General features: G+C 56.6%; 5 protein-coding genes across 5 annotated transcripts; 2 read left to right on the forward strand and 3 right to left on the reverse strand.

Annotated features, from left to right (window-relative positions):
* Nucleotides 1-159: 159 nt before the first annotated feature.
* Nucleotides 160-2,678, reverse strand: MYCTH_2302433 (uncharacterized protein). The gene is made up of 3 exons (XM_003662119.1): nucleotides 1,837-2,678; nucleotides 1,398-1,723; nucleotides 160-1,252 (listed from the first exon to the last, which is right to left on the reverse strand). Exons 1-3 carry the CDS (start codon nucleotides 2,335-2,337, stop codon nucleotides 376-378), a joined length of 1,704 nt encoding a protein of 567 aa, XP_003662167.1. The 5' UTR covers nucleotides 2,338-2,678; the 3' UTR covers nucleotides 160-375.
* A 1-nt stretch (nucleotide 2,679) lies between these two features.
* MYCTH_2302437 (uncharacterized protein) lies at nucleotides 2,680-3,240 on the reverse strand (the record flags this gene model as incomplete). The annotated part of the gene is made up of 1 exon (XM_003662120.1): nucleotides 2,680-3,240. A coding segment is annotated over exon 1 (452 nt), but the record flags the coding sequence as incomplete, so codon positions are not given.
* Nucleotides 3,241-7,215: 3,975 nt separating this feature from the next.
* On the reverse strand, nucleotides 7,216-10,040 carry MYCTH_2302439 (uncharacterized protein). Its single transcript, XM_003662121.1, has 5 exons — nucleotides 9,688-10,040; nucleotides 9,590-9,628; nucleotides 9,498-9,525; nucleotides 8,601-9,434; nucleotides 7,216-8,478 (listed from the first exon to the last, which is right to left on the reverse strand). Coding segments are annotated over exons 1-5 (1,911 nt in total). The 5' UTR covers nucleotides 9,690-10,040; the 3' UTR covers nucleotides 7,216-7,470.
* Nucleotides 10,041-10,654: 614 nt separating this feature from the next.
* Nucleotides 10,655-14,009, forward strand: MYCTH_2302441 (uncharacterized protein). The gene is made up of 2 exons (XM_003662122.1): nucleotides 10,655-13,569; nucleotides 13,629-14,009. The coding sequence occupies exons 1-2, from the start codon at nucleotides 10,838-10,840 to the stop codon at nucleotides 13,837-13,839; spliced, it is 2,943 nt and encodes a 980-aa protein (XP_003662170.1). The 5' UTR covers nucleotides 10,655-10,837; the 3' UTR covers nucleotides 13,840-14,009.
* A 581-nt stretch (nucleotides 14,010-14,590) lies between these two features.
* MYCTH_2302442 (uncharacterized protein) lies at nucleotides 14,591-17,890 on the forward strand. The gene is made up of 3 exons (XM_003662123.1): nucleotides 14,591-15,102; nucleotides 15,169-17,269; nucleotides 17,419-17,890. Exons 1-3 carry the CDS (start codon nucleotides 14,923-14,925, stop codon nucleotides 17,667-17,669), a joined length of 2,532 nt encoding a protein of 843 aa, XP_003662171.1. The 5' UTR covers nucleotides 14,591-14,922; the 3' UTR covers nucleotides 17,670-17,890.
* The last annotated feature ends 644 nt before the right edge of the window (nucleotides 17,891-18,534 follow it).

An 18,534-nucleotide genomic window follows, 5' to 3' on the forward strand; every position in this document is an offset into this window, starting at 1 on the left:
AAGAACATGCCCCCGTGAGCAGCTACAATGGCCGCAAGCATATCCCGCGCGCACCCGTGTGTCCTGGTATTCCCCCCCCCCCCCCGGCCCTTGGTGTAACATCCAATTCCATCCTGGTCCGCGATGTGATGAGTGAAAGTACCGTCCCGCCTCCAGTCAGAGTCAAATAATAAATATTGGAGAATCATCAATGAAAGGGAAAGAAGAGGTCGTCTTCAATCGGTCCAAGACGAATCCGCCTCTAGCCGTTCCCAAGTGAAGCAAAAGTATTCGAATCTGGGCAAAGGCAAGATGGAGACGAAGACATGACGCCCTGATCAAGAGGAAGTGGACCAGTGCCACCCTCATGCTCCCGGGCGATTTTTTTTTTTTTTTTTAAAGCTGGGGGTCATAGATCCGAGCCTTGATGTACTTGTCAAGGGCCGGATCTCCCCACTCTTCCCACTCAAGCCATTGCTCATCAGGGAGCTGGCTTACGCCATCGCGCCGCGCGGCCTTCATGACCTCGCGCGCAACAATCAGGCTAGCCTCGCGGACGCGCTCGATCCGCGGGTAGATGAGGCCCTTGTGGATCTCCTCGGCGTTGAGCGAGCCGGCCAGGGCGGCAGCCGACGTGTAAATCATGTTGTCCGTCACGCGGCTCGCCTTGGAGAGAATGGCGCCGAGACCGATACCGGGGAAGACGTAGACGTTGTTACCCTGGTTGGGATAGTAGGTGACGGAGTGGTCCGTCGTCTTGACGGTGAAGGCGGAGAAGGGCGAGCCGGAGGCGAAGATGACGGTGCCGTCGGTCCATGCCACGGCTTGCTCAAAGGTGCACTCGGCCTTGGTGAGAGGATTGCTGAGAGGGAACAGGATGGGCCTGCGGCCGAGGCCGCCGGCATCGACCGAGGCCTTGAGAGCGCGGACGACGGACTCGGTGAAGACGCCATGGGTGGCAGTCAGACCGACCAGGGCTGTGGGCTTGACGTACTCGATCACCTCTTCGAGGGTGCGGAACTGGTGACCATTGTTGTCGGACCGGGCAAAGTACTTTTTGTGCTCGGCAAGCTTGTCGCCACGGTCCTTGGTTACGAGGCCCTTGGTGTCAACGAGCCAGAACTTGTCCTTGGCGGCCTGCTCCGAGAGACCGCGCTTGGTGTAGTACTCGACCAGCTGCTTGGCAACACCGACGCCGGCAGAACCAGCGCCCATGAATACCAGGCGCTGCTCCTCGATGGGAACGCCGGACAGGTTCACGGCTCCAATGTAACTGCGGCGAGAACGAACAAGTGTCAGACATTGGGGGCCGGAGGAGCAGGAGGGGGAGGACCCGGGGGAAGAAAGGGGGGGGGGGGTGGTTGTTGTTCTGGGTCTCATCGCGGGAAGTGTGGGGCTGCTGCTGGGTGAACACTTACCCGCCAAGAACCACGGCACCGGTACCCTGGATGTCGTCATTGAAGCACTTGTAGTTATTGCGGTAGCGGTCGAGGTAATTGAAGGCCTTCTCGCTCTCAAAGTCCTCAAACTGCACCACCATGTCGGGGTAGACCTCAGCGGCGGCCTGCATGAACTCGTCCATGAAGTCCTGCTGTTCGGCAACGGAGACGCGCTTGGAGCGCAGGCCGAGGTAGAGTGGGTCCTTGAGGTTGGCCTCGTTGGCGGTGCCGCAGTCGAGCACGATCGGTAGCGTCTTAGCCGGGTGGATACCGGCAGCCGCCGTGTACAGGGCTAGTTTGCCAATCTAGGCCGGTGCACGTTAGATTAATTAGCCGACCGACATACCGGGACCCGCCAGCAGCTGCTCCATCAGAAAGGGAAGGGGGCGGGGGCGGGGGCGTTGCCGAGGCCACTTACCGGAATGCCCACGCCATTCACGCCGAGATCACCCAGGCCGAGAATGCGGGAGCCGTCCGTGACGACGCAGATCTCGGGGTTGGGATACGGCCAATTCCTGAGAATGGTCTTGATTGACTTGCGCTGCTTGATAGAGATGTAGAGCGCCTCGGGGCGCGTGTACAGGGTCGAGTACTGCAGGCAGACGTCGCCAATGGTGGGCGTGTACACGAGCGGCATCAGCTCCTTGGCGTTGTCGACGAGCAGGCGGTAGAAGAGGTCTACGTTTTGGCTCTTAATGGTAGACAGGTACAGGTACTTGTCGATGTTGGTCTGCCGCGTGCGGATCATCTTGAGGGCGCGCTCGCACTGCCTGCTGCCGTCCTCCATGACGTGCGGGATCAGGCCCGTGAGGTTTTTGGCGACGCGCTGCTCCGGCGTGAAAGACAGGCCTTGAGGCGGCGAAGAACAGTTAGCGGCGATGGCACGCAGACGGGGAATGGCCCGCGAGGTGGACGACATTGGCGCAATGGCCCTCAGAGGGTCTTGCTTTGTGTCTTTTGACGGGGTGCAGGTGGCGGCCGAGTTGTGTTGGGTAACTAACTGGTGGTGGAGAACGAAGGTGGCGGGTTGCTTTTGGGTTTGGGGGAAAGGGAAGGGGTTTACGGAGGGGCGGTAGTGATGATGTTCCGGCTCGTCCCAACAAAAGAGGTCACTCATGTGACCTCCTCATGGAGACATGTTGACGGGACGGGGGAGAGGTAGGGCCGCTCATCAAGGAGCGGAGAGAGTAGGGACGGGGACGGGGAAGGAAGAGGGTGGCGGAAGCAAGTTGCAAGCAAGGACCTTGACCGCGGCAGCTGACTCACTCACCCTTATTCCACATTGGCTCCGAGAGCACCTGGTAGCCGAGCGCCTTGTTCTCGCTGATGTACTCGGTGGTAGCAAACTGGTGCACCTCGGCGTAGCGGTTCTGGTTGTACCCGCGGAGAGTATCGAGGTTGGCCATTCTCATGGCCTCCTCGATGGCGGCAATGTCGACCGAGGACATGGGGTTGGCTGCCGAGATTCTGCGGCTGGACGAGATGGACATGCGCTTGGAGCTAGATATAGACGAGTGCGACGAGCGGGCCGACGCCGCGGAAGAGGGGGAGATCGACCGAGGTGTTGAGAGGTCGGAGCTGGTTGTGCTGGTGCTGTGCGGAGACGACGCCATGGCATGTGCGAGAGTTGGGAAAGAGAAGAAGAAGGGCAGCCGAGCGAGGAAAACGAGACTGTAAATCCACGGGGCGAGCTCGAGGCAGGGCTGCACCAGGTGCATGAAGAGGCCCCCCTGCGGCGTGAGTTTAGCGGCAGTATTATTAGAATTACGATATCTGGACCCAGCACTTCGGCTTTGGGGCGCAGGTGCGGTAGCGGCAGTCGTCCGGGCCACCAGAGCTTTGGTCAGTAAAAGCGAGAGCTGCAGAGTCTTGCCCACACGCTTGTTGCTGAGGGCGAGCCTGCTTAAGACTTTTTGAACGTCCGCAGCCCGCGACGCGAGCAGCGCCCATCTTGCTGGCCGCTTGCCCATGCCCAGCCAGGAGAAAACGAAAAGGACGGGAAGGAGGAGGGAGTGCTGGCGATGGGCGACGGGCGATGCGACGGCGGCCCCGTCTGAAGGTTCCGTCACGCGTTTCAAGGGTCAAGCGGCGTCGTTGGAGCTTCGCCGGTGCACGCCTCTTTCAGAAAGGCAATTGGGCCGCAAAGGGGGCCTACTTGGTAAAAAAAAAAAAGTGGGAAGATTCAATCACCAAAAGTCTGAGCAAGCCAGGGTCCCCGTCAAGTTGAGCGGGTACAGGTACAGTACCAAGAAAGGCCTGGGGCAATTGAGGATTCGCGAAACTCCTACTTTGGGAAGGCACTTACACCCCAAGCCGGGCCTGGTGGGGAGTCACCGAGATGACATCCGGGTGGGACCCCCGAGTGGATTCCCGGCAAGAGCGCTCAATTTCTACGGTTTATTCTGCGCAGAAAGGCCAGACACCGAGGGCACAATGCATGTACCTTATACAAGCTGACGGCCGTCAAAATCGGGCAGCGGCAAGATTCGATCCTGGCTGACTGCTGGTCACAATTTGGAAGGCTTTTTGTTGGGAGTGCAATTGTTGAGTGAACAAGTCTTGGATCGCTGACGTTGACCGGAGTGCCCTTGTGCAGCATCAGTTTGTCCCGGGCGCTGCCCTGTGTCAGAACTCGAGCCCCACCGCGACCTGCAAGGTTCGAAGGTACACTAGGATACCAGTAACTATTCCGTACAGTACTGTACATACCGAGTCGCCAGAGTGCTCGTACGTACACTACGGAGTACTCCACAACCTGAGTTACCAAAGTAACGGTATGTACGGGTTAGTGCATAGTAGGTACCTTTCTCCGTGGTGTAGTAGTGTACTGTGAACGTACAAGTAGCGTGTACGAGTAGTTTTTTTCATTTGTGATTCGCTCCTTCCAAGGAGGTCGACACGAATGTACAGTACAAAACTACCTTCCTACCTACATGAACATACCTCCGTGCTTGAGTACTTGCGTTCAGACCCTGTTCAGCGGTTACGGTCACGGCTAGTTTCCAGGTTCGTTTCTGGTACCGCCCGATACCCCCATTCAACACGTTTCAGCGCTTACGTCGCGGTCTGTTTTCTCTCACGAAGGTATGTAAGTTGGCGTTGGTCACGGGGCTTCCAAGTAACCTCTTCGGGATATCCTGGGGTATGGAGAAGGTACATGTACAGTACACTACTATACTTGCCAATCAAACAGTGGTGTCTCTAGCCGCCATCAGTCCAATCACACGTCAGACAATGGACAGCAAATTGCCTGTTCGGGCGAAGGAGTATCGTCCCGATCCGTCGAAGCCTTTCGGAATCGGTTGTCAGGCCTTTTGGTTCCCCGGCTTATAGCCAGAAGCAAACAGGCACGCGCCATGTCGCAAGGGTCTTACCGCCCTTGAGAATTACCTAATGAGTAACTTAATCAGACCGTACAGTGTAACAAGTCGACCAAAGCTGTTGTATCAAACCCTGAACTTGCCTCGGGATACGGCGCAGGCTTTCTAACTGTTTGTCGGTTCTTGCCGCCAGAAAATTCCCTATCATGCTCGGAACGGGTGAAATGCTACGCACCACGGCATCAATCCAGTCATTTTAGATGGAAGCGAATGTCGGCTTTCCGCCGTTTGCGGGCTTTACACACCATACGAGCGAGAAATTCAGGTACCACCCCAAGGATTTGTCCCGTGAATAACTGGTGAATGCCTCGATACTCCGGATTACAAAAGTAGGCCCACATGCAATACATTTCCGGGTCCCACAGCGCTAACTAAGTGGAGCGTTGGGCATTGGTGGGTCCGACCATTGAAAGTGGATGCTCAGGGGCATGACCGGGGGAAAGCACGAGGTTAATATTCCGTATCCAGTGCAACATGGATCCACCAGCCAATCCTCCCCCCGACTTCTCCCGATTGTCTCACACGGGTCTGACGCCGTCTGCATCCCCCAAGAACCGCACGCCAAATTTCAGTCCCCATCGGAAGAACCCCGGTCACCACCTGGGGGAAGCGAAGACTTCGAGAAAAACATGGCTCGCAGCTTTGCCAGAATGGATCAAGTCACAACCTGCGTCTGACATGCCCCCTTGTCTCGTCGGGCGGCCTCCGCTGCCCCAAACGAAGAGAGGCCCCGCTGCACATCGATTGCTGCCTAGCAATTGGCTGGACCACACAATCTGAATGTCTGAGCTTTCATGATGCCGTATCGGACAGGTCGTCTGTTCTGGATCTCAGGGGCCACCCATGCCCCAGGTCGGCGCTGGAAACCGTCTGAAGTTCATCCCTGACTCAATGCCTCCACAGGCCTCTCGTTCAACCACGAGGGTTGCTTGCAAGCTGAACGGAAGAAGGAATTTCCAACAGCAAACAAAGGGGCCCTCGTGTCGACGCCCATCACAAGCCCCTGCCTATCCCCCGCCGTCTTGCATGTTGCTCGAGCCAGCGTGGTGGATAGAGCCGCATGGCTTTGAACCAGTACTAGTACGGAGTGCTTGCCGGCGTTTGATCTCCGCTCGCTCCTCCCGCCTGCGACCCTCGGCATGTGCATGCATCTCGGTCTGTCAGATGTCGCGTCAGGAAGCGCAGTTGATGAACATTGGGGTTCTGGCAAGGCTGGGCGTGTCGCAGGATGATGGCACAGTCCGGAGTCCACAGCCATTGTCGCGGGCGGTCTTTGCACATGCTCCTCCGTTTCTGACGCCATTCCCCACATTAGCCCGGGCCGGTCATCGGTCTCTCGGCTATGGCCCCCGGACACTCGCCGTCTCCCGCGCCGTACACTTGAAATGATGGTTCCGAACATCGGCCGAGCCGGAGAATGTCGGGAGCACAATGTGGCAGCCGGCCTGCACCTCGACAAAAACTCGCTGCAGGAACCATCTGCGATCCCGGCTCTGATCGACGACCGGTGGACTAGTGTACGCGAGCGCGCCGTTGACACGTCTAGTGTAGTGTACATGCCGCTCACCCCACGGATTACCCCTCAAGCGCGCTAATGTTGTGATGCATTCTGAGCTTCCCCAGACTCCACACACAACCTCCGGATGGCCAAGAACCGCTCAGCTGGGCTTGTCCATGCCCTGTGTGCTCCACACTCCAGCCGCCACGTTCTCGAACCTCGCCGCTACCGGCCCCGGTCAATGGCTGCGGCGATCCCAGAAACTCCATTCCCCCGGGTTTTAGAGAATACCAAGCCAAGCTTTGTGGGCGTGGGATTGTGTCTGAGCTCCGAAGCCAAGCCCGTCGAGAGCAAGCCTCTGTCTTGGATGACGATGGACGGCCAAGAGCCATGCCCCGGTTCTGTTGGCAGAACCCGGACATCAGATCTGGGCGCTCACGCTCAACGTCAGCGAAGGAGAGCCACGGAACCCTTCTCTGATAAAATCGCAAATGCTTCCTCGTTGGGGACATTGGCGTAACCCTTCGGCTGCAGGCATGATGCTAAGAAATACTGACATTTGATTCTTGGTCTCTCCACGCGATGCCATCCATTCTCGGTCGGATCACTATCCCGTTACCCTCGGTACTCTTTGTCTTGGCATTCCAGGCATCACAACTTGACAGGCGAGACGCAGGGCGAACTCGGCGGTAAGTCGACGTGATGTTCGGCATGGATTGGTACATGGCAAAGGAGCAATGGGATATGACTCAACTTCTCCTCCTCTTGGCGCGAAGTGCTCGGGATCACATCCCCGCTTTCTCGATGTCGTGATGCCGACAACCTAGGTCCAAGTAGATAGACTCGGGATTATTAGCGCCAAGAAGTGTATGTAAAATTAGAGCAAAAGACATGCCCACACTTTACAGGCCCTCGTCATGACTCGGTCACAGAGGACCCCCGTTGCCCCATTGCCCCATTGCCGAACCCTCAAGCTTTGAAGCATATGCCCAGTACAGCCAAGCCCATAAGCTACAATTGTCTAACTCCCTTGCTTGACCACAATGTAAACACCAACTCTCCTCGGGTGGCGAGCTTAGCAACTTCCCAGAAGAACAGGCCTATCCCTCGCTGACGTGTTGATCATCCCTTCCCGAGCCCGAACAAGTGGCAACATCATACCCCGAGATTAAGACTAATACATCCCCCATGCATCCCCATCATCGTCATCGTCATCACCCTCAATGACCATGCCCCTCGCATTAGGCACGCCCACCAGGATCTTTCCCCTCGGCACCCTCACGTCCCTGACCTTCATGCACCCAAACACGTTCAGCTCCCTCAGATTCGGACAGCTCCGGAAGATGGAGCCCACGACATAATCTGTGACCTCCTCGCAGAAGCTGATCTCCAGCTTCGCCAGGGCCTCGTACATCTGGGCGCTGCCACCACCAGGCCGGCCGTTCTTGACGCCGAACACATCCTCGAACGCGACCCTCTCAATATGCCTGCACGCGTGGACGTTCAGCTCGCGGAGCGTCTTTCCCGAGTGCGCCATCAGAGCGCGGAAGCCGTCAGAGCACAGGCCGATGCCGTCCGGGTTCTCGCGCGGGCGCGCCGAGTCGAGCTGGCGGCACTTTTGCAGGTCGAGGAACTCCAAGCCCGGGTTCGCCCAGTCTCGGAAGAGGCGGACGAACCCGGCGTCCGTCATGGCCTCGCTCTCGGTGATGCGCAGCTTGGAGAGCGAGCGGCAGTGCGCGTGCAGCGCGTCGAGCACCGTGTTGTCGGCGTCGTGCACCCGCGTGAGGGAGAGCGTTTGCAGGTGGGCGCCGATCTTGCTGATAAGGTCGACGTAGACGTCCGAGTGGAGTTCGTTGCGTAGATCGAGGCTGAGGTGGCGGAGGGTGGGAATTTGTGCAATCGCCGCGACGCCCGCGCCCGTCACTTCTTGGTTGTGGCAGACCTTGAGCCGGTTGAGAGAGGGGCAGGTCGTGGGCAACAGGGCGAGGACGCTGTCGCCAAAATGCTTGTCGGTGAAGTAGACGCGCAGCGAGCGGAGGAAGCGGCCCTTCTTTTGGAGATACTCCGTCCATCTTGATTCCGAGATCAGGTTCGCGCCGTGGAGGTAGAGGTCTTCGAGCTCAATATTGCGCGAAATGAGGTAGTCCATGACATCGTCTTTGAAATGAATCGCGTTACGGACCTGCCGTGATGTCAGCTCATCACTCCTCAGCTTCACAGAAAGATCCACAAGAGGGGATATTCCCAATGCACTCCTCCCCAAGGGAGTCGTCAACGAGTATAGTGGCTGTGAATGCTTCTTACCCTGAGCTTCTTCAGGCCCCGAACAACTTGGAAGATACGGATGTAATCGTCGGAGTTGAGCTTGGCCCCATCGTATATATTGACTTCCTCTGCCGCGGGCTGCAGGAACAGACTTAACGTTCTTGAGTCAAGCAGGCGAAGTTTAGAGAGCCTTCGAGCAATCTTATCAATGATGTCCGATGGCAAATCTCCCAGATCTTCGGCAAGATCGATATTCTTTGCGAGCGTCTCGATGCAAAGAGTCATCAAGCTCTTGGCACCAAGTGAGTATGTTCCGTCCAGGATGCTACTCTGCAGCTGCCGGCGAACACCAACCGCTCCGCCCGTGGCTCGCTTTGGCTTCTTTTTCCTCGCTGCCTCATCCTTCTTATCGAGCTCCTTGCTGCACGGGCTACAGAGCAATCCCCCTTTGGGCCCGTTTCGGCTGTAGGGAGTAACAGTGAATCGTTTCCCGCAATTCTCGCAATTCTCCTGCTGGCCTGGAAGTGGCGCAGAGCTCCGTTGAAGGGCCTGCACGAGATCATCTTCGTCATCCGATTCCGCATCACGTTTCCGCTTCTGAAACTTTTTGCTGGCCTTGATTTTCTCGATGGCCTTCTTCTCCTTGTTCCGCGCCTCCTCATAATTTGGGCCTGCTGCTGCTCTTGCTCTTGCCCGTCTCCCTCTCGCGGCCGATGCAGGGCCAGCGGAGACGGCTGGGGTGGTATCAGGGGAGTCTTCCGAGTCGCGGCCGTTGGTCTGATTGTCATTATTCTGTTCATTCTGTCCGTTCTGCGCCGCTCTGCGACGCGCTTCAGCGTCAAGACGAATCTGGTGAGCTGAAATGTTGTGTGACTGGCAGCATGTCAGTGAGTCTTCAACAAACCCAGAGGCTCTCCGTGATCATATTAAACACACCGCCAAGAAGTCAGTAAGGGCCGATTGCCTGTGCTCCGTACAAAGAAGTCAGTCAAAACACCGTCATGCCTGGCGCATGATGGGACACTAACGGGCCCATTATCCGCCGCTGTTGCCGGTTTTGTCGAGACCTGAATTCTGTAAGTGAAACGGCCCGGTAGATGGCAGAAAAATCTTGGTGATAGCTCACATTATGGGCTTCTCGTGCGATGACCAATCCGGCTTCAATCAGCGAAGAATCAATGAGATAAGCGGCCTGGGAAAGGAAATAGAGGAATGCAGGAAAGTTGCGGGAGTTGCTGATGACCGACACGCTCCGACGCGAAGAGGGGCAAATTCAATTAAAATCGCAACGCCAAAGCACCTGACCAGCGTCGGCAGGGGACTGGGAGGGAACCGCTTCAAGGTCTGGAAATGTGCGCTAACCGCATTAGGTGGACATACGGCCAAACTTCCAGGAAGGACAAGCCAGAAGACTCGGGGGACTGAAGAGCTGGAGACATATTAATTAACCGATTTCAGAAAGCAGAAAACCAAGACAAAGAGAAGCAACAAGGCTAGAGAAATCCAACTGACAAAGCAGATGCCCCCTTGCATCAGCGCCAGCCTTCTCGCGCGTCCCGTCCAACCAGCTGCTATCAGTGGGTGCTGCTGCCTGGGCATTCAAGTAAGCTAGCACTTAAAATTGCTCCGTAGGTCACGTGCCTTCGCGTTTGAAATAACGCGATCCCTCTCCCTTCGGGGTCCCCGAGGAGACCGGCAACCAACAACGAGGTGGCGATATTTTATTTTCTCTACTCCATACCTCATCGTACATGTGTTTTGTCATCTGTATTGAACCCGCTTTCACAAATTTCTGTCACCCCAAGGTTGTTCTTTTCAGCTCAATTGCCCTGACTTGAACTTCAGCCTGGCCGGTCGGGCTTTCATGCATGCTTAATGCGCCCGATCCGCAGCCTTCCCTCCCTGTTGAGAGCCTCGTCACTTGAACATAGCGCTCGACGACATTCCCTTCTTTCCTATTCGATCTCTAGGATTGCTTGTGCATCAGACCAATAGAATACTGATACGTCATGGTCCGAACAAGGAGGTCGGCAGCTGCCGAGGAGATTGCCGGTAAGCAACTGCCTTTCCTTAACTCTTAACATTTTCGCCATGGGCCTCGCGGTTCTGCATTCATTCCTAAGGTAGATATGACCGACCATTAGTCGGTTGCGCCAAGGACATCTCAGCAGGAACCAGCCGACGGCAATTTTCTCACAGCATTTAGTGTTTTGTTGATTCCCATCTTGTGCACACGTCTTTGACTCAAATCATCAGTCCCACCACCACAGCTCAACATGACGAGCTCGGCGAAGCTGTCGACAAACCCGCGCAGCGCATCAAGCGCCGTCTCCGACTCGTCAAGCGTTTTCACCTCTGCTACGCCTTCCTTGGCAAGTCGTAGTGGCTCTGTGACCCCTCTTACAAGCAACTCTGAGACGGCAACTCCAAAAGACAGCCTGCAACCATCATCCGGCAAGCGACTTACCAGAATTGAGGTGCATCTCCCCGCGGCAAAAGTGTCTACGAATCAACACCTCCGCCAGAGCATCTTCTCCATGGGCAGCAAGCGGAAGAGAGCTGTCGAAGACAGCGAAGAAGAAGAGTTTTCGGACAGCTCGCCGGATGCGATTCTCGCTCGCAAACTGCAGGCAGAAGAAAATGCGGCTGCAAACATAGCCCAGCGCTCTGATAGTTCTGGCCCCGTTCTTCGTCGGAGTTTGCGGGGACTGGCGGCGCCTGCTTCTGTTTCCGGTGCGCAATCCACGGCATCAATGGACAGTGATAAAGGACTCAGTTCTGCGGGTTCGCGACGTGTCACGGGCGCGGGTCGTGTTGCGGCCGCGAGAGCCACTAGTTCTGGTAAAACCGCGAGCAAGAGGCGGGCTGTCATCGTCTCCGACTCTGGAGATGATAGTAGTGAGTTGACGGAGCTCTCGGCAGCCGAGGACGATAGCGACGATTCTGTCGAGCCCAGAGGCCCAACCACACGCTCCTTCAGAGCAAGACGATCAACGAGCAGAAAAGGAAGAGCAGCGATAGCACCAGCATCCGAGGATGAAGAAGATGATCCTTGGTCGAACAGTAACGACGACGCTTATGAAGCTCAAGACCTGCTGTCCGATGCTAGTTCTCTTTCCGACATAGACAGCATCGCCCAGGGTGCAGAGGCCGGCGGTTCAGGTGTTAATGATGTCGATGATGCCGGTGAGGATTCGGTCATCGCCGCCGCCCGAAGTGCTCTTGAAAGGGCTATGAACAGCCGCCGCGCCTATCGCGCCTACCGCAGTCAGCGCCGGGTCAAGAGTGACCGCGTTCGTCTTGAGACATATCACCCGGAATTGAGAAACATGTGGAAGGAGCTGGAGGACATGCCTATCCTGAAAGCGGGCAAAGCAGAGCAGCCTAAGTCCATCTCCCGTCAACTTAAGCCGTTCCAGCTCGAAGGTCTGGCTTGGATGATGGCAATGGAAAAGACCCAGTGGAAGGGTGGATTGCTTGGAGACGAGATGGGTCTCGGCAAGACCATCCAGGCCGTTTCCCTCATTATGTCCGACTTTCCGGCGAAGAAACCCTCATTGGTGTTAGTGCCACCGGTTGCCTTGATGCAGTGGATGACTGAAATTGAGTCCTACACTGACGGCACACTCAAGACTCTGGTCCTCCATGGGACCAATGCCAAGTCGAAGAACCTCACGGTCAAGGATATCAAAAAGTACGACGTGATCATCATGTCCTACAACAGTTTGGAGTCGATGTATCGCAAGCAGGAGAAGGGCTTCAAGCGCAAGGCTGGCATCTTCAAGGAACAGTCAGTCATTCATCAGACTGAGTTCCACCGCGTGATCCTCGACGAGGCTCACTGCATCAAAACGCGGACGACGATGACGGCCAAAGCGTGCTTTGCCCTCAAGGTCACCTACCGGTGGTGCTTGTCCGGCACCCCGCTGCAGAACCGCATCGGCGAATTCTTCTCTTTGATCCGCTTCCTCAACATCCGTCCATTTGCCTGCTATCTCTGCAAGGTTTGCCCATGCTCTTCGCTTGAGTGGCAAATGGACGATGACAGCAGATGCACAGCCTGCGGGCATGGCGGCATGCAGCATGTCTCCGTCTTCAATCAGGAACTTCTCAACCCGATTCAAAAGTTCGGTAACCGCGGCCGTGGTGCTGAGGCCTTCGCAAAGCTGCGCATCTTGACAGACCGTATCATGCTGCGCCGGCTGAAGAAGGATCACACCGACTCGATGGAGCTCCCTGCCAAGGAAATAAACGTTGAGCGTCAGTTTTTCGGCGAGGAGGAAAACGACTTTGCCAACAGCATCATGACCAACGGCCAACGCAAGTTTGATACTTACGTCGCTAGCGGTGTCCTACTCAACAACTACGCCAACATTTTCGGTCTCATCATGCAGATGCGCCAGGTGGCCGACCATCCGGATCTGATATTGAAGAAGAACAGCGAGGGTGGCCAGAATATCCTCGTGTGTTGCATCTGTGACGAGCCTGCTGAGGATGCGATTCGGTCCCAGTGCAAGCATGACTTTTGCCGTACCTGCGTCAAGAGCTACCTGAACTCGACAACCGATCCAAACTGTCCGCGCTGTCACATCCCTCTGTCCATTGACCTCGAGCAGCCCGAGATGGAACAGGATGAAGCTCTGGTCAAGAAATCCTCCATCATCAACCGGATCAAGATGGAGAACTGGACGTCATCCTCCAAGATCGAGCTGTTGGTGCACGAATTGCACAAGCTCCGCTCAGACAATGCGTCGCACAAGTCCATCATCTTTTCCCAGTTCACCACGATGTTGCAGCTCATTGAGTGGCGGCTGCGCCGTGCTGGTATCACCACCGTCATGCTTGACGGTAGCATGACTCCTGCTCAGCGGCAGGCATCGATCAAGCATTTCATGACCAACGTCGAAGTCGAAGTCTTCCTGGTCTCGCTAAAGGCAGGCGGAGTGGCGCTTAACCTCACCGAGGCATCTCATGTCTTCATCGTCGATCCCTGGTGGAACCCAGCAGCGTACGTTCATTACTATCGTGTACCCTGACGTTCTGTACTGACATTTGTGGTGAAATTAGTGAATGGCAGTCTGCCGACCGCTGCCACCGCATCGGCCAGACTCGACCGTGTACCATTACCCGACTTTGCATCGAGGACTCGGTCGAGAGCCGTATGGTTCTGCTCCAAGAGAAGAAAACGAACATGATCAACTCCACGATCAATGCCGACGATGCGGCGATGGACTCGCTGAGCCCGGAGGACCTACAGTTTTTGTTCCGCGGCACTTGAGCGCCGCGCCTATCACGCACACTAGAAGGGCAATTCCCACATCTTCTTCTTTCTGGGTGTGTGGGAGCGGCCTTCCTTCACTCTACTTTTGACATCTCCACAGTACGATCTCTTCCTTTACGATGCGTCACCCACGGAGAAAGAGTAATGTCACATTGTTACGGGTGGAGCTGTTAGAGATGAGCAACGTCTTTTTTGGGATCTCGGTGTAGGGCACAGACATAGCCCAGGGTTGTCAGTCGGGGCTGTTTCGATGGATCGCGGAGCGTCTGGCGCTTTGTGCGACGGCATATATGTACGAAATACACGGGAGCAAGGGAATTGCGAGGTTTACGAGTACTAGTGACAGGTAGGACAATGTGTAGTTGTGCTAGGCCATCTGGGGTTTTGTTCCAGCTCCTCGGGCTCTTCTGCTTCCATTTCCCCAAGCTCAGTCTCGACGCTTTAGTGTAGTACTCGTACTAACCCCGCAGCGGGCGCCCCAGCGCGTGCCACCATGCGGTCCAAGATGCGGGGTAGCGTGTGAACAGCCCTCTGAATGGATCCCCTGAACTCGATGATTGGATGGAGAGCAGAGGATCCAGGGCTCTGTGACAGGAGAATACATAGTAAGTCGGAGGATCGCCCCAAACGGCGTCATCACAACCGACCGACCCGACACCTACTCAGGTACGGATCAGCCCTGCCCAGCCCAATTCCTATTTAACCTACTACATACATACCTACCCTTACGATATTTCTAGGCAATAGACGGAACGTTCTCTGTTTTTTTCCCCTTTCATCGCTCGGTGCTTCTTCCATTGCTTTATATCTAAGGGCTTGCACTGAAGCGGCGAGTTGGTGTACTACTACTACTTGGTACTTGAACAGGCACTCACTCCCGTTATCTCTATTTTGCCATTCAAATCTGGGCCCGATTTTTCCTTATTTATTTTCTCTCTCGGTGTTGGCGGTTGTTGCTCGTCAAGTTATCGTTATATCGCCTCTTCGGCGCCATCTTGGATAGAGCAATGGGAAGCTGTTGAGCGAAATCGTGTTGCGTCGCCTCGGTTCTATTGCAGCCCGTCAAGCAGCTAACGCAAAATGCGACCCGACTCGCTGGCGTTGGCCGCCGTGGCCGCTGTGGCCGCTGTGGCCGGCGCATCGACGCTAACTCCCAACGTGTTGCCGCTCATCGTTCGGAACCCGTACTTGAGCACTTGGCTGAACCACGCTCGAGGGGCGCCCTGGGAGCATTGGCCCATGTTCTACACTGGGGCTCATGTGGGCAACAACCCCGTCTGTGCCGGCCTCTGGGATCCAGCTGCGCTAACTTTGCAGGGTTGACAGGTTGGCTTCTCGGTCATGGCCTCTGTCCCAGAGACAGGCAAGGTCTATCCGCTCCTCGGACGACCGCAGGATTCCCTGCCGCGCGGCTACGGACGCTACGACGTCGGATACCCGGAGTATCTGGGCGCCACTTTTGATGCGTCGACGACGAACCTGACGTACCGGGTGTCGGGAAGCTCGCCGGGGGATTACGTACGGCTGACGCTGTCTTTCCTCTCGCCCATCACGCCGTCATCCACATTCAGGCAGTCGATCCCCGCCGCCTACCTGACCGTCCTCGCCGAGGGTTGTCTCGACGTCAGCGTCTACACCGACCTCAATGGCGAGTGGGTCACGGGGAACAGGGGCAACGTGGTGACGTGGGATTTCCACAGACACAACCGCTCAGAGAGCAGCGGCGGCTGGGGCACCGAGCTGAAGACGTGGAAGGTCGCGCGCGCCGGTCAGCAACTCTTCACCGAGTTTGCTGACCGCGCCGAGTGGGGGACGCTGTACTTCACGGGTCCGGCCGACGCTCACCACCAGAGCGGCACGTCTGCGGTTTTGCGCAAACAGTTCGCCGAGAACGGGGTCTTGAGGGACGAAGTCGACGGCCGGTTCCGTCGTGTCATGGACGAGGAGCCCGTGTTTGCCTTCTCCAAGTCTTTCGGACTCGCCGGCGCCGGCAAGCCCGGGACTGGGTGCCACTGGAAGAAGGGGAGCGTCACCTTTACGTTCGCGCTGGTCCAGGACCCTGTGGTGCAGTTCGCGAGGGCCAGCGGGCTGAAGCACATGAAACCGCTCTGGAAGTCGTACATCTCGCACGCAGACGAGCTCGTCACGTTCCACTACGACGACTTCCACACCGCCGCGGCCCTTGCCAGGAACTATTCGAACTCGCTGGCGCGCGATGCGTACAACTCGGGCTCGCAGGACTACCAGGACATTGCCGCGCTCTCGGCCCGCCAGGTCCTGGGCGCCACTCAGTTCTCCGGAACTCCGGAGAGCCCGATCCTGTTTCTGAAGGAGATCTCCTCCAACGGCAACTTCCAAACCGTAGATGTCATCTTCCCGGCCTTCCCATTCTTCCTGTACACCAACCCGAAGTGGCTGGCATACCTCCTGGAGCCGCTGCTGGAGCACCAGCTCAGCGGCCAGTATCCGAACGACTATAGCATGCACGACCTCGGCACCCACTTCCCGAACGCGACGGGCCACCCAGACGGGAGAGACGAGTACATGCCGGTCGAGGAGTGCGGCAACATGCTCATCATGGCCCTCGCCTTCGCCAACGCCCTGCGTTACGACACGGAGCCTGCGTTCCTCAGAGCACGCGACGGCGTCGGCGCAGCAGCAGCACCGCCCCCGTCGTCCTCCGGCCGGCACAACTCAGTCGTCGACAATTACGGTATCGATCTCCACAGCGACCTTGACATGGCAGACGGCAGCGGCAGCGGCAGCACGGGCGACAGAGCTGCCCGAAGGTGGCTCGCGCGCTCGTACAAGCTCTGGGAGCAGTGGACGGCCTACCTCGTGCGCGAGTCGCTGATCCCGCACAACCAGCTCTGCACCGACGACTTTGCCGGGTGGCTGGCCAACCAGACAAACCTGGCGCTCAAGGGCATCATCGGTATCAGAGCCATGAGCGAGATCGCCGATCTGGTCGGCAAGGACGAAGACGCGAAGCGATACAGGGACATCGCGGAAGACTACATCGCCAAGTGGCAGGAGTATGGGATCTCGCGAGACCGGACGCATGCCAAGCTGGCGTATACGTGGTACGGGTCGTGGACGACCATCTATAACCTATACGCCGACTCCCTCCTGTGTTTCCACGTCACCGAGAACGGCGAGTCCGCGACGACGCGCAGCCTCGGAGGAGATGGCCAGAAGCCGATCGGGGGTGGCGACGGGAAGGAAAAGCCTTTTATCCCCGACGAGGTATATCAGATGCAGAGCGACTGGTACCACGCCGTGCTGCAAAAGTATGGCCTACCCCTCGACTCGAGGCACTTATACACAAAGAGTGACTGGGAGTTCTTTGCTGCTGCCGTCACGGGAGAGAAGACGAGGACAGAGATCCTGACGGCGGTGGCGCGGTGGGTGAATGAGACTGTTGTCGGTAAGTTCTCGTTTCGGCGTCTCTTTTCTTCCCTCCCTTCCCCCCCCCCCCCACCTTTTATGTTCTTCCTCTACCTTTCAAGACCGACCGAAGAAGGAATGATGGCTGACAGGGCTCTTTCTCTCTCTCTGTCTCACACACGCGTACAGACCGCCCATTAACGGACTTGTACGAGACCGAAGGAAATGGCAACTTCCCCGGCAACATCCGATTCATGGCGCGGCCAGTCGTGGGCGGACACTTTGCCTTTCTAGCCTTGGAGAGGGCGTGTGGGGGGAAGGCTACCGAGGCGTTGCGGTTCTTGGACCGCTCGCCGCCTGCCGTCATCGACGTGGTTAAAGTGTTGCAGGCGGAGCGGCAAGAGGGAATGGAGACAGACGATGAGTGGGACGATCTCTAGAGGAGAGGAGCAGGGGTATGTTAACTATATTTAGGTAGGATACCGTCTCTTGTGGACGGCTTCACCGTTGTCCGTGATAACCACTCTGTGCTCTCGGGACGGGCCAAAACCCAAAGCAGCAAAACTCTCTGGGTAGTATTCCGTACACTAGATAACATTAGGTTTACGTCGGAAGAAGCAAAATACCTAGATATGGATCACGTCGAGCGATTCACTACCTAGATGGGCCCTACTAGCGTCATTACATGGCACCTGTCTCTGCTGCGATGATTCAAAGTCCCTACCTCGAGCCTACCACATGCCTACGTCGAGTGAGGCCGGCAGTTGAGTCGCATGGTTCGCACATTGTGAGTTTTGTAATTATGCGCCTTCTCGCGGTTGTTGGTTTTCGCCTGCGGCCTTGCCGCTACGGGGGGCGGCCAATTGCTGTTCGAGCTCAGGTTAGTTAACCCAATGAAATTGAGAAAGGCGCCTCGGGATTGCCGTCGCTGGCATTGCAGAGTTGCCCTGCCCCCCAGTCTCAGCAATGATTGGCATTTGAGCACTTCGTGGCCAAACGGGTGCATGGGAAATCACGGTTCTCGATGATTCGGCTCGGGGTGCAATGCCTAGTGTACTGCGGATTCTTATATTGAATTCGAAGTGGATGAACAAAGGATTACTCGATGCCGTCAACACGAGTACACTAACTAACTATTTAAAGCTCCACTTGGCTTCGAGACCAAAGGGAGCGCGCCAGAAGAGGTGTGCTCCAGGCAACACCTCGCCGCCTCAGGCTAGCCCCACCCCCAAGAACACTAAGCCTGTTATGCAAAAATAATAACGTTAATAAGGGAAAAAAAAGGGCGAGCGCGACTGGGAAAGC

Source organism: Thermothelomyces thermophilus, chromosome 2, assembly GCF_000226095.1.
Source record: "Thermothelomyces thermophilus ATCC 42464 chromosome 2, complete sequence".
Taxonomy (NCBI): Eukaryota; Fungi; Ascomycota; class Sordariomycetes; order Sordariales; family Chaetomiaceae; genus Thermothelomyces; species Thermothelomyces thermophilus.